Source organism: Pongo pygmaeus, chromosome 7, assembly GCF_028885625.2.
Source record: "Pongo pygmaeus isolate AG05252 chromosome 7, NHGRI_mPonPyg2-v2.0_pri, whole genome shotgun sequence".
Taxonomy (NCBI): domain Eukaryota; kingdom Metazoa; phylum Chordata; class Mammalia; order Primates; family Hominidae; genus Pongo; species Pongo pygmaeus.
This window is the reverse complement of record NC_072380.2, coordinates 151,570,571-151,585,624: the sequence shown is the minus strand read 5'-3', so window position 1 is coordinate 151,585,624 and position 15,054 is coordinate 151,570,571. Positions and strand designations below refer to the sequence as shown.

The following is a 15,054-nucleotide window of genomic DNA, read 5'->3' as shown; positions in this document are numbered from 1 at the left end:
AGCTAGGCTCCGTGGATGTGGGACCTTCTGAGCCAGGCGTGGGATATAATCTCCTGGTGTGCCATTTGCTAAGACCATTGGAAAAGCGCAGTATTAGGGTGGGAATATCCTGATTTTCCAGTTACCATCTGTTACGGATTCCCTTGGCTAGGAAAGGGAATTCCCTGACTCTTTGTGCTTCCTGGGTGAGGTGATGCCCTGCCCTGCTTCAGCTCACACTCCGTGGGCTGCACACACTGTCCAAGAAGCCCCAGTGAGATGAACCCAGTACCTCAGTTGGAATGCACAAATCACCCGTCTTCTGCGTTGCTCACACTGGGAGCTATAGACTGGAGCTGTTCCTATTCAGCCATCTCGGAACTCCCCTCACTTTATTACCATTTACACAATAGAATAGTATATAGTGATATAAATGATCTACTGCTACACATATCAATATGGATACTTCTCAAAACAATGTTTTTATATGTCTGAAATAGTTTGTAACTTGGAATGTACATATGTAAGTATGTATGGATGTATCTATCAAGGTAGGTGCAGGGTGGGTGATTCTGTTATCTGGGGAAAATAGTGTTAGCTGATCTGTCGCAGCATAAGCAGAGTTGGGAGGAGGATTAATGGTCATGGATTTTCCATTTCTCCATCTAGGGTGAAGCTGGTCCTGCAGGCCCTCCTGGGTTACCTGGAACTGTAAGTTACTCCGCTTCTAATTCTTTCTTCTCTGAATTCCTATGATATTGGGATTCGTACTCCCCCTCCACCAACCGCCACTACTTAGTTTTAAATGTCTCCCCTATTGGAGTTTGCCAATAGCTAGGCCTATTCCTGGGTCCTACAAACCAAAAATATATACGCTTCTCTAAGAACCATCGTATGCTTATTGATTTATTCAGCAAAAGCACAATTATTTATCAGAATGGGTGCTAGATACTGAGAATACATATCTGCCTGTCACATATGGGGAAACTGAGGTCCAGAGACAAGAAGTAGTTTTGCACTACCATGACCCAGGAACTGGGCTTCATTCACTGGCCCTCTATATGTGTTAGGGTGGGCATGGTGAGTTGGTATTGAGTATCAGTAAGAGCGTGGGCTTTGAGGGCACAAAGACCTGGCTCCCAGCTCTGTCATTCACCAGCATTGTAGTCATAGTTGTGGTCTAACAAAGTCAGTTTTCTCGTCTGTTAGAAAATATTATACCCAGCTATCTTGTACAGGTGGAGTGAAAGTTAACTGAAACTACAAAATATTTGGCAGAGTTTCTGGTGCATTATAAATATTAAAAATTTTAAAACCTGCTATTATTATTATTAATCTTACTCCCAAGAACTGCATAATGGGGGCACATTTTTCTTTTTTTTTTTTTTTTTTTCATTTTAATGTTTCTTCCTTGTCTTGAGATCTTCTGTTTTGACCAGCTGATTTCAGGGAAGTTTGCACATGGCTTCTTGGGCTGGCCCTGACCCTACACATGTATCAGGAGTTGGCCAGTTACTAGCCCTTGCAGGGGATGCCAGGAGAGGAGAGACCCTCTGCACTCAGAAATCCCATTTGTAGTGTGGCAAAGAATCTTACTCTGTGCTTTTCATCAAACTGAAATCATTATTCCACAGCTGTTTCTCCTCCCCAGCAACACTCATCAAAATGAGACTCAGACATTCCATAAGGGTGTTGGAAGAAATTGGAATCATAACTTTAGAGTCGGAATTAGTCATATCAAATTTTTGTTTGAGGTTGATAACCTACAGCACTGGCAGGGGTGCAGGGCAGCAAGCATTCTCATACCTTTTTGGTGGTAGAACAGATTGGACACACCTATTTGAGAAGTTGCTTGGCAGTACCAATATATCACAAAGTGCCTACCCCTTAGCTTAGATAGTCCATGTCTAGGCATTTATCCTGCAGAAATATTTGTATGTGTGCATTTTTAAAAGCATGTATAAGGATGTACATTGTAGTATCATTTATGACAATAAAAAATTAGAACAGACCACATGATCATAAGCACAAAATTAAGTGAATCACAAAATATCTGTAACATGGAATTCTACAAATTAATATGCGTACAATATGTGTATGGTCTTGAAAAGATAGTGATACTCAAATTAAGTGGAACAAGGCAAATTAAGTGGAAAAAATCTATTAGTCAATCACTGCATATTGAAAGATAAGAACACAGGCTCCCCAGGCCACCTGTGTGGACGCCAGTTCCTGTCCTGACACTCACCAGCAGCTTGAACTTCATTCTCTGGTTTATTTCTGTGTCCTCCAATTTTCTTATCCATAAGGCAGGACAGAAACAGATAGTCTGCCTCTTAGAGTTATTGTGAGACCACATGAGTGAAGGCCTGTCAATGGCTGTAAGTAATCATGTATAGTCGCTGTTACTATTTGTATAACTTGCACAAAGTTATATATTTCCAAACATTTATAATTGTGTGGAAATATATAGGAAACAGTTAAAAATATGGTAAACTGAAAAACAGTGCCTTCTGGAAAAGGGACGGGGGTTGGGGACATGGAGGGCAAGGTATAGGAAGCTCCTTTTTTCCATCTTCTTTTAATGTATTGCGGTTTAGGACCATTATCTATGATATTTTGTGTCCATTTACTGCTTCTTTCAGGCCCCTGCTGGGACCCAGGCATCTGCATGGATCAGATCTGTCAGAGCTTGTAGCCTAGTGAAGAAGATAAACTAACCCTACAGTGGCAAAGATATACCTACATTGCAAATTATAGTAAATGTGATCCAGGAAAAGAATAAGATGCATCAACAAGAATAACATGGGGACCCAAGTTATATCTGCATGGTGGAGAGGGAAGAGGGATCCGTGAAGACATGACATTTAAAAGACACCTGCAGGTGTCCATATGACCTTAGTCATAGAAAGGGAGAGGAGAGTATGTTCCAGGCTAGGGGAACAGTATTTGCAAAAGCTTTGAAGCTGGAGAAAGCATGACACCTGAGAAGGCTTTTTTTTTTTTTTTTTTTTTTTTTTTTTTGAGACGGAGTCTCGCTCTGTCGCCCAGGCTGGAGTGCAGTGGCGCGATCTGGGCTCACTGCAAGCTCCGCCTCCCGGGTTCACGCCATTCTCCTGCCTCAGCCTCCCGAGTAGCTGGGACTACAGGCACCCGGCATCACGCCTGGCTAATTTTTTGTATTTTTTAGTAGAGATGGGGTTTCACCGTGTTAGCCAGGACGGTCTCAATCTCCTGACCTCGTGATCCGCCCGCCTCGGCCTCCCAAAGTGCTGGGATTACAGGCGTGAGCCACCGCGCCCGGCCTAGCCTTAAACACAGCCTAGGTGTGGGTGGCCAGGCTGAAGGAGCCTGCAGGGGCCAGTCCGCCAGAGTCTTTGTAGTCTGGGCTCTGTCAAGCAGGGATTTCCCCTCCTCTCCTACTCTCCCCAACCTTGTCTACTACGCACCTGCATCCCTGCCTGATGCCCAGCAGATGGCAGTAGTGAGAAGGAGACATTGTGACATGAATTCAGTGTCCTGGGCAGGGCTCTTATGGACCCCTGCAGGGAATAATGTTTCTTTCCCATTTTACTGATGGGGCATAGAAGCTGAGGAGACATGTCCAAGGTCACATAGGGTTTGGAGCTCAGGTCTTGTGCCTCCAGGGCTCCTGAATCTAACCACTATGCATTTCTGCCTTAATAAGTAAATAGCCAGGGATTTTAAAGAAAGATATGAATCTAATTATCAAAACTAATAATTGTTCCAGGAAGCTTTGGGGCTATATTCTTTCACTTGTAAATCTCTCCAAGGCAGGTTTTAAAAATGAAACACTGGGTTCCTTGATGCCCATCTTTCTAATCTCTGCAGTTTCCTTTTCAGACATCCCTGTTCACACCACATCCACGGATGCCCGTAAGTAGCAGTGGTGCCTCGGGGTGCCCAGCGTGCCTCAGCCTGGCGGGCAATGTCCAGTGTGGCCTGGGAGCCTGGAATGGGTGGGGTGAGGACTCAGCCCCATCACATTCATCACTGTCAGGCATCTGGGCTGCTGGGCTTGTCCTGAAAACAGGTGGAGAAAGGGCCTTGCAGGGAGCTGGCTCCAGGGTTAGGCAGGACATTCCAGGGGCCTAGAAGTCACCTCTCGTAGCTAAAAGCAAAGGCCAGGCCTCTCTGGGAAAAGTTAATTCTTCAGTAACACAGAGAGTAGCTGATGGTTTTGAGGAGAACAGAATTATTTGAGATGCCAGAACATGAGAGTCAGAGAGAGGCAAAGATGTTCCCCATGGATGCTGGCAGTGAAGGAGACCAGAGATAGGGGTGTCAAGAGGGGACCCCATTCTCAGGCTGTTCAGGGGACTGGAACCTGAGATGTAGCCTGGGGTGTGCCAGATGGACAGAGAGTGATGCTGGCTACTTCCACACACAAAAATACTTGGCAGGAAATAAAGCTTAGCACTGCAACCTCTAGAAACCATTTTCCTCTCTTTTCATGAATGGCTCTTCAGAAAATAGGTGTTTTCAGGATCTCTTTATGCTGTTGGCTGAAGCCAGAAAACGTGCCATTGTTTCTTTTGCTGCCTTCGATGCAGTTCTTCTGCTACTAGGGCTTGACCTGCGGGACAGCTGAGAGGCTGGGGTAGACGTCCATTTCAGCTGTTGCTGTCTTCATTTATTCAATATTAAGTCGATTCCATTTTAAAAGCTTAAAAGAATCCTGTGTGTGAGGCAAAAGAAGGAAGCAGGTAGAGAGACTGAGTCAGGTGCTAAAATCACTGGAGGAGAAGGAAGGATTTTGTGCTTGGGAAGCATAATGGGGAGAAGGGGGCATCCTAGGGCAGCACGGACTTAGGGAGAAGTGGGTGAGAGGTGTCTGCGGGAAGGAGCAGGTGCACAAGGGCTCTGGCTGTGAGCCTTTCCTGAAGGGAGAGAAGGCCCTGATGTTAAAGAAGCCCTCTTGTCACTGAGCTGTCAACCACTAGAGGGCACTGCCTCCCTGCCCACCTGTCCTTGAAAATGTTCCTTCTGTTTCTTCACTGAGACCTAGTTTTCTCAATTATAAAATTGGGACAATAAAAATACTCTTTCAGGATTAAATGCAAATAACAGGATATTTGCACTTTACATAAAACATTTAGAACTCTGCTCCGCTCTGGCAGAGACAGGCACTCACTGCATGAGGGAGACAGCACCTCCCTCACCTGCAGGGCAGCACTCACTGCATGAGGACTCAGCACCTCCCTCACCTGCAGGGCGGGTACTCACTGCATGAGGACTCAGCACCTCCCTCACCTGCAGGGCGGGTACTCACTGCATGAGGACTCAGCACCTCCCTCACCTGCAGGGCGGGTACTCACTGCATGAGGACTCAGCACCTCTCTCACCTGCAGGGCTGTCACTCACTGCATGAGGACTCAGCACCTCCCTCACCTGCAGGGCGGGTACTCACTGCATGAGGACTCAGCACCTCCCTCACCTGCAGGGCTGTCACTCACTGCATGAGGACTCAGCACCTCCCTCACCTGCAGGGCTGTCACTCACTGCATGAGGACTCAGCACCTCCCTCACCTGCAGGGCGGGTACTCACTGCATGAGGACTCAGCACTTCCCTCACCTGCAGGGCGGGTACTCACTGCATGAGGACTCAGCACCTCCCTCACCTGCAGGGCGGGTACTCACTGCATGAGGACTCAGCACCTCCCTCACCTGCAGGGCTGTCACTCACTGCATGAGGACTCAGCACCTCCCTCACCTGCAGGGCTGTCACTCACTGCATGAGGACTCAGCACCTCCCTCACCTGCAGGGCGGGTACTCACTGCATGAGGACTCAGCACCTCTCTCACCTGCAGGGCTGTCACTCACTGCATGAGGACACTGCACCTCTCTCACCTGCAGGGCTGTCACTCACTGCATGAGGACACCGCACCTCCCTCACCTGCAGGGCCGTCGCTCACTGCATGAGGAACTCCCTTACCTGCCTGCCACCCTGTCTTCTCACCTGCTCTCCCAGAGAGGGGCTTGGAAGGGCAGAGCACCCCAAGCAGCAGCTCAGCTCTGGGCGTTTTCCTGGCACTGCTGCAACCAAGCCTCCTAACAGCCTTGAGGGAGTAGCACCTGTGTCCATCTTACAGGTGATGGTCCTGCAGCTCAGAGGTGCTAGGGAACTTGCCAAGAAGGCCCTACCAGCGAGATAGGAATTTGGGGCTAGTGTGTCAGCCATAGCACACTGGATGGAGCATCTGTACCGCTGTTGCTTCAGCTCAGGCTGGCTGTCCTGTGCAAGGGGCTTCCCATCACACTGCCTGTCCCTTCCACTGTTCGCCTGCCTTTCCTGGACCACCTCCATGTATTGCCTCCCCCTGCCACTGACATCTGTGGGCCTCCCTCCCTCAGGTCCACCCTGAGCCCCTCAGGATTAAGACAAGCCTACATGTCCAGCCTCTCCTTAAAGGAATTGCTCTGTAAAAACACAATTTCCAGAGCATTCCACTGGGAAGGCACATGAGGGGCCTGTGCCACCCTCCCCTTTGAGTCCCAGCACTGACATCCTTCCTGCAGGCTCTGCATTGCTGCGGGAGCCTGGGAGCCAGGAAGCCACTCTCAGATGCAAACAAGGAAATTATGTCTATGGAAAAAAAAAGTTTCATTGTGGGCAATTGCCTGAGTCTCCCCGGGACTGGCTTCGTCGCCATGGCAACTCACGTTTGTATTGATGGATTTGGAAAGTGTTATTCTGTTTGACTTCTCCCTGCTCTCCTCAGGCACATGCCTTTGAGGCCCTGCAGTGCAGGAAGAGGCTGGGGAGACAGCAGTTTAGAGGGGTGTTAAGGTCTGCCGCATAATGAAGGAAGAGAATGGAAAGGAGAAGAGGAGGCGGAGGGAGAAGCCCGACTCATTTTGCCGCCCTCTCTGGGACTGAGGAGGCTCCTGGGGATGGCTGGTGGCTGCACCTGATGAGGTGACAGGGTGATGGTGGTTTGCAGAGGACAGAGCAGGCTGTTTGATGGTGTGCATATCCCTGGGGTCTGCAGATGTTAGAACCTTTGCTGGAGGAAGGAGGGACAGGCAGCTTTGTGCTTGGGGAAGTTACAGTGGGGAACTCAAGCAGGGTTTTGTAACTGGAGGCTCATCAGTTGTTCCAAAGCAATTATCTTAGGAAGGCTCTGTCCAACCAGCCTGATTCTGCCCCTCACCCTGCTAAGGAGGCTTCAGGATGCCCAGGCAATGACCAGAGCCTGTAGAGATGATCATGAGTCCCAGAGATGGTGTTTAACTTGGCTGAGGTCACCAGGGGGCAGTGGGGAGGAGACAGAAGCCAGCCAAACTTAGCATTCAACAGCTACTGACAGAGCCCTTCCAGGGGGCCCCTGGAGGGAAGGTGCTGCCTCCTGACTCCTGGGCTCTGAGGCAGGAATGTCTTGAGCATCTTGAGTCCTTCTCTGGCCCGTTCTGACCCTCTGTAGGTCCTCACTTTGTCTTCCTGCTACTGCAGTCCCGTTCACCAACACTGGAAGAAGACTGTGCAAACGTCTTCCCTGTGTGTCTCCTGAACAATCCCATAAGCCCTTTTGTCTTTATGAATTGTGTTGCCAATGACTGGAGGACCAGAAAAAGACTTGCAAATCCCCACCATGGGTAGTTTTCTAGGAGGAAAACATGCTAGAAATAATGGTATTATTGTCCGTGGTGAATGGGGCTAGACATGTCTCCTTCTGAGCTCAATGGCAATGGAGATTCTAGGCGGAGGAATGAGCTGACATCTGTTGAAACCTCCTCTGTGTTGGGCACTGTGAAACACTTTGCAAACGCAATCTCACTGAATCCAGGTCACAACTCTACAAGGTAGACCATGTCGGTTCCATGCAATAGGGGATGCTGAGTGAGGAGGCCAGCCTCAGGCCATGCGGTCTCCAACTGCCATATCAGAGAGAGGCTTGGGAAGGGAGGGCAGGTAGGAACCACGGCTGCAAGGCCTCTAACATTTGCATAGGCATAGAGAGAGAAAGTAGCATGAAACCCTTAGTAGGTAGTGTCTTTCTATGCTGATTTCTCCACCAAGTAAAGGTTAGAACTAGCCAACCTCAGGTTCTCTAATGTAGACATTAGACTCTTTCTTCCAGATGCATCCAGGGTCCTCCCTTCATCTCCTGCTCTCTAAAGCCGTGTCTTGCAAACACCCCATCCATGCAGGACTCCCTTCTACACCCAAGGCAGATGCTCATCCCAGCTCTCCTTGGGCTTATCTGTGGCAGGGGAGCCCGATGTCCCCCTAAGCAGGCTGTGGGGATTTGGGACAGTAGCAGGTTCTGCTCCTTGAGAAGGGTTGCCTTTGTGGGTACACGTGCTCTGGTTGTTATCTGCCGTCCTGGAGAACTCTGCAAACCCATGCTGTTTCTCTTTGATGTCTTGCCTCTGCTGCACCTTCTCTGTACCATTGACCTTCACCTATGTGAAAAGGGGACCACCTCTTTATTTTGCAGATATGGAAACTTGCAAAGGTCATATGGGGTCAGTATGGGTAACTACTTTGCCCAAGTTTATATGGCCAATAAGTTAGAGGGCCAGGGTTCCCTAGACAGGCTGTATAGGTCTGAAGCTGAGACTGTGTCCACCCTGGCCCACTGGCCCCACTCCTCTCCTGCACAGTGGCCCTTCAGCTGTGGAAAGATATGCCCTTAAGCCCTTGGAAAGCTGTCCTCACTGTAGTCCCCCATCTGCTCATCTTCTTGTTCCATATGAACTGCAGGCTGAGGATCACATGTCCCTTCAACCCTCCTGGGAGATGTGTTGGGCAACCTGGACGTGGCTCCCTGGAAGTGAGCCTGCCCCATCTTGGATCATTCCATACTGGGTCCACCCAGGGTACTGCCTGTCCAGCCTATGTCTCATCCTTTCTTCAGCAAAAGTTAGACACACCATTCTGACCATCCAGCGTCTAGGGTTCAACCCCTAGTTAAGCACCTCTGGGTTCCCTTAGTTAAGCACCCCTCCCCAGCTTCTCCATCTAGAAAGGGGTTGGAGCTGGGCATGATGGTGAGGACCTGTAGTTCCAGGAGGCAGGTACACAGGAGGCTGTGCAGGGAGGATCGCTTGAGCCCAGGATTTCAAGAAAGGTCTGGGCAGTATAATGAGACCCCATCTCTACTAGAAAGAGAGAGAGGAAGGGAGGGAGAGAGAGAAAGAGAGGGAGAAAAAATAGTGTTTGGGCCAGGGGCCCTTAAAGACCCTTCCTCCTCTCAAAACTCTTTCCGTCATTATTCACTGATGATCTACCACGTGCCAGGCTCTGAGCTGGAGGGGACATGAATCAAAGCACACAACTAAGTGTAAAACTGCGGCCGTAACAGGGCTCAGGAGGAGAAAGGCACAGTACACTGACCGGCTGTAATAGGAGGGTTGGGCCCATTTTGGGGTTCAGCTTCCCAGAAGAAGTGATTCCTGACCTGAAAGATGAGTCAGAATCAGTCCTGGGGAGCAGCAGGGAAGAACCCCCAGGCAGAAGGAACAGCCTTTGGGGGTGGGGACCTATCAGGTGATACACAGGACTGGAGGTGGCCTGTGTGGCCAGAGCTGGGGACATGTACCCTGTGATGAGGGGCAGTTCTCCCTGAAGTCCACTCTACCCTGTGCTTCTCACCAACAGGGAGAACAAGGGCCCAAAGGAGAGAAGGGCGATCCAGGCATGCCTGGGGAACCGGTGAGTCCCTTGTGTCCCCTTCCCCCGCAGGGCTGGTTACCTGGAGACCCAGACTCCAAAGGCTGACCAGCTCTAGGTCTGCACCATGCATTCCACACACAGGAGCCACACTGAATGGAAGGCAGCCCTTTCTTCTCCTCAGGACACTAGCTACGTCCCCTCCTTGCATCTCAAATTATACCCATTGCAGCGTCCCCGCCCCACCCGCCCATCTGCTCAGAACCAGGAGGATGAGCTGGTTCATGGCAACTTGTGTGCTTACAGGGACTGCAGGGCCATCCTGGAGAATTGGGGCCTCGGGGACCTGCTGGACCACCGGTAAGAAAACCATCCCCTCCCCTGCTGGCTCAGAGACTTGGAGATCCCAGCCATGCTCTCTCCCTCCAGGCCACCCTCCCCAATTCTCTCCCCTGGCATTTTGGGAGTAGACGCTGGGAAGAGCAGCCCCAATGTGCTGCAGAGGCTGAGTGGCCCTCACTAAACGCCCCAGACACTTCTGTACCCCTGGATGTCCCTACTCTGAAACTAAAGGGTTGGCGTAGGCAAGCTCCGGGTTTCTGCCGTGCTCTCCCTTCTCCTGCTCAGCGGGATCTGGAGAGCAAGGGCCTCTGCACACAGGGGGCACCTTGGTTCCCAGAGGATTTGCAGAACAGGAAATGGATCCCAGCCATGGAGTGGCAATGCTGGTTTAGGTGACACCTGGTACATGTTAGTGCTTTGATTTCGTCATTTTGCTCAGTGTTTGCCTCTGCACTGGATCTTGGTTCTCTGGGAGACTCTGTGCTATGGTAGGAGATCCTGCTGGGGTGACTGGGGACCCTGCCTGGCTGTGTGAGCCCCTCTGAGCTACATTTCTACAGAGGGTCGGTGCTGACCCCTATACCCTGGGTCGGTGGTGAGGATGGAATGAAATCGCGATATGCCCAGCTCCAACAGAGGGCCAGGAATTAGTGATTTTCTTCACCTTTTCGACGGTGCTCCCGGCCCCTTCAGTTTGGAATAATGCTTCTGATGAGCACGGTATCCCCGAGACCTCCCTGCTGTGGGGGAAAACAGCATCACTGAGGATGTCTTACCCCCGCCCCTCTTTTATTTCCTGTGCAGGGTGCCAAGGGACAAGAAGGCACACGTGGGGCTCCTGGAGCAGCTGGAAACCCTGTGAGTCCCTATGATCGGCCTGCCTTGTGGGGGATCCCTGGAGGGAGGCCCCGCCCAGTGTCTGCTCTGCTCTATGGCTCGCAGCTCTGGGCTAGCTAGGAGGACGTGGCCCAGAAGGTTCACCCACACTCGAGTGGTTGGTTGGAGTCAGCACGGAGAGGTTCTGGCCTCCACCACCTTCGTAGCATTTCTTGACTTTGTCCACATGCCCAGTGAATGAAAGAAATCTCTATGCACATGTGGATGAGACACACACAGACCGCCCCTCACAGGCGTGGTTGTTACTCCAAGAAGTGTGCTTACATGCACAACCATGTACACATACTCTACAAACCAGAGAACACACATCCTATAATACATTCATGCACAGGTACACACACACACACACACACACACACACATACACACACAGAGCCCCAAACACACAGATGCAGCCAGGAAAACACACAGACACCTCTATGCACACTCCTCAGCTGCTCCTGGCTCACCCATCCTTGGGGCCAGATCCAGGGTGTATTTGATCCCCGTGGGGCTGGCACTTGTTCCTGGAGCTGATTTGGGCTCTGTCTCATGGTGCAGAGCCAGAGAGCTCAGGCTGGACTGTGGAGCTGGTGGGAGGCAGGATGGGCTGACTTATCCCAAGGTCTCTGGGGAGCAGTGGTGGCAAGGGGAGCAGCAGCAGCACACGTCCGGTCTGCTCCTAGCGCAACTGCCGAGTGCCCTGTACCAGCTAGAGAGTGCTGATGTGACCAGGCCACCATGCGTAAGGTCAGGTCGGAACTGGGTCGGCCAAGGTAGTGACCATTGTGGATGCCACAGTGGGGACAGATGGCAGCTCCTCCCTGCTTTTGGAGAGAGCCCTGGTTCCAGCCCAGCCTGGAGGGGAATGGAAGCAGACTGTAGGCAAGGAGGAAGCTGGGAGTGTTCTCCATGAGTCCTGACCCTGGAGATGTGCAAAACCCAGGGACAGTGGGGAACAAGGCCTGGAAGAAACATGGGCAGCCTCCAGGGCCGTGAGAGTTCCCTGCTTCTCCGCGCCTATAGCGTTGACCCACCTGCAATGTCCTCACCCACATCTCCTTTCATGGATCATTGCCCAGCCATCAGGTTCTAGTTCAAATCCACTTCTTACCTGATTTTGCAGTCAAAGCCAACACACACACACCCACCCACAAACATGCCCACACACATGTGCACACACACACACCTCCACAAACATGCACACACGTAGGCGCACACACACCTCCAAAAACATGCACACACACGCGCACACATACACCCCCACAAACATGCACACATGCATGTGCACACATACACACACCTCCACACATACACACACCTCCACAAACATGCACACACATACACACATACACCTCCACAAACATGCACACACGCACGTGCACACATACACCTCCACAAACGTGCACACACGCACGCACACACACACCTTCACAAACGCACGCACACGCATACACCTCCACAAACATGCACACATGGACGTATACACATACACATGCCTTCACAAGCATGCACACACGGACGTGCACACATACACACACATATGCAACTGAGATCTGAACCGTTCCATTTTCAATGTTTCATTTTTCTCAGGCACTTAGGATAAGGCCAAACCTCACCTGAGATCCTCTACTGTGGTTAGGTCCTAGCCCTTCTCTGCCCACTGCCAGGCTCCTCCACACCCCTGTGCCTTAGCTCTAAGGAACTTCCAGAGTCCTCCTGCCCTCCTGCCTTTCACCTCTGTGCCAGAAGCCCACTCACCTGAGGCTTGGTGCTTGGGACACCACGGCCCTCCAGGGAGGAGGTTCACATCTGCAGGGGCTGTCAGGTCAGCAGCAGTTCCAGCACATCGTGGTGAATTGAGTATGAGGCAGGTTTGCAGAGAGAGTTGGGGCAACTACTTATAATCAATGCGTTTGGCCTTTCTAAACTTCTGTCTCTGAACAGGGTGCTCCTGGACATGTCGGTCCCCCCGGTCCCAGTGGCCCTCCAGGAAGTGTGGTGAGTAATTGGGAGAGGGCATATGCACTGCCCAGCCACCAAGCTAGTTAATGTATCCTCCTGAAAAACCAGAGGCGTAGGCATCCTTACTCCCATTTTCCAGATGGAGACACCACTGTCCTGACAGAGACCACCCAGAAAGTTCACACACCTGAGCCCTAGGCAACTCGCCAGCTATCCAGAGGGTAAATGCAGCTGTTGGCATCTGCAGAAAGTCTATACATTTCACTGTTGTTGGAATCAACACCCTAGTTTGCTTCAGAAGAAAGAAAATGTACCTAAAGAAGTCAAAGATCCCCTGACAGCTATTGGGAGACCTGGATTCGAATCCTAGCTCTTCGATTAATTGACGTGACCATCTTGGCAAGCCCCTCCTTGAGGTCTCGGCTAGTTCATCTGTAAAATGGAGACAACAGCTTGGCTGCTTCACCTTTAGGGTTGCATCTTTTTTGGCCTGATGAGATTCTGCCTTTTCCATGTCGAGGCCCAAGGTGTCCGCTAAAGGACCAGCTTTAAGATTCACCGTAAACACCAATTTAGACTTGAGCATTGTTCAACAAAACACTCCATGACATTTAGTCAAGGGTAACAAAGCATTTTCCCCCCACAATAGATTTAGGTCAGTCTTATTTCTTCATCAAACCTTTATAGGTAATAAGCATAGTAGCTTAGAGGACTGAGCCTTTATACATGCTAGGCATCGTACTAAGCACATTACATGTGTTCATTCATTTAATCCACACAGCAACCCTGCTGGAGGAATATTATTATTTTACATGGAGGCTTCCTGCAGCCCAGCCTGCATTCTTCTGGCTGGGGGTCTTCTCTGGCCTCTAGAGAGCATGTGATTGGGCCACGTGATGGGTGGCCAGCACCACCACCAGCAGAATAGCTCAGATCGCTTGTCCTCAGCTGTCGTCACTTTGAGGGTATATCCTGCGCAGCATCCCAGAGTCACAGCAGGACAGAGCTCCAGTGGCCAGCAAGTGTATTTCTTGCTGCCTGTTCTCCCCCACTTTATTTATTTTTATTTTTATTTTTTGAGGTGGAGTTTAGCTTTGTCACCCAGGCTGGGGTGCAGTGGCATGATCTTGGCTCACTACAACCTCCGCCTTCTGGGTTCAAGTGATTCTCCTGCCTCAGCTTCCCAAGTAGCTGGGATTACAGGGGCGTGCCTCCATGCCCAGCTAATTGTTGTATTTTAGTGGAGATGGGGTTTCACCATATTGGCCAGGCTGGTCTTGAACTCCTGACCTCAAGTGATCCATCCTCCTTGGCCTCCCAGAGTGCTGGGATTACAGGCCTGAGTGTTCTCCCCTTTTTGCTTCTCTGTTTCCCTACTATTGCATCCATGGGACACTTGCACTTAAACCATGTCTCAAAGTCAACCTTTGGGGGACTCCAAAGACGCTGTTGGAGCAGATGCCCCAATGCTAAGGCTGGGTTCTTAAGGCCATCTTCATCTTCCCAGAGTGTTCACCGTGCCAGGCCATGCCTTCTGAGAGTTCACAGCCCAGAGCAGGCAGCAAAGCTTCCAGCAGACCATGCCTGCTGTTAAGAGCTCTGATGTGCACTGTTACAAGGCCAGGCCCCCGGGAGAGCAGCAGTCACGGGCAGGGAGGAGATGGAGCTTTGGGGAATGTAAATAAGGGAAGAGAATTGGGTGGGAGCTGTAGTCGTTGACTTCAGGGGGACCTGATGATTCTTCCCTGGGGGTCACGAGCCACCAAGAGTGACCAGTCATCTTTAAATTCACCACGTCCATAATCTTCCTTTCCACAGGGTGCTCCTGGCCTCAGAGGCCCCCCTGGGAAAGATGGGGAGCGTGGTGAGAAGGTAAGACCAATATAATCTCTCAGCACACAAGTGAATATCCTCAACTTCTTACAGGCACTGAAGGAGCAGCTCACTCTGCTCGGGCCTGGTTTAGGAACCAGCGATCAGAAGGGGTTTACCAAGTAGAAGGGAGAGGAAGACCATGCCGTCCCACTGGCTCATTTATTCCTCACAAGAGACCTGAGAATCAGACGAGTGCCCATTCGACAGATGTGGAGACTGAGGCTCTGAGAAGTTAGTTAGTTGGCCCTGTGTCTCGTAGCAAATGAGCTACAGAGCTAGGTCCGTCTGACTCCAAATCCTGTCTTCTCTCAGTTCAGTGCACCAACTTATCCATTTTACACCTATGCTCACACACATAAACCTTCCCAAGCTAAGAGTT

The 15,054-nt window shown here is 50.7% G+C and overlaps 1 protein-coding gene across 6 annotated transcripts in view; it reads left to right on the top strand.

The window, feature by feature from the left end:
* The window catches only part of COL22A1 (collagen type XXII alpha 1 chain), a 336,676-nt gene that overhangs the window by 211,713 nt on the left and 109,909 nt on the right, over window positions 1–15,054 (top strand). For 5 of the 6 annotated variants that reach the window (XM_063669105.1, XM_063669106.1, XM_063669109.1 and 2 more), the window contains 7 exons: window positions 649–690; window positions 3,832–3,876; window positions 9,606–9,659; window positions 9,924–9,977; window positions 10,764–10,817; window positions 12,783–12,836; window positions 14,619–14,672. In XM_063669105.1, the coding sequence (XP_063525175.1) occupies window positions 649–690; window positions 3,832–3,876; window positions 9,606–9,659; window positions 9,924–9,977; window positions 10,764–10,817; window positions 12,783–12,836; window positions 14,619–14,672 (357 nt within the window). The remainder of the gene's footprint in view (window positions 1–648; window positions 691–3,831; window positions 3,877–9,605; window positions 9,660–9,923; window positions 9,978–10,763; window positions 10,818–12,782; window positions 12,837–14,618; window positions 14,673–15,054) is intronic. The other variant, XM_054499251.2, reaches the window with a different exon arrangement.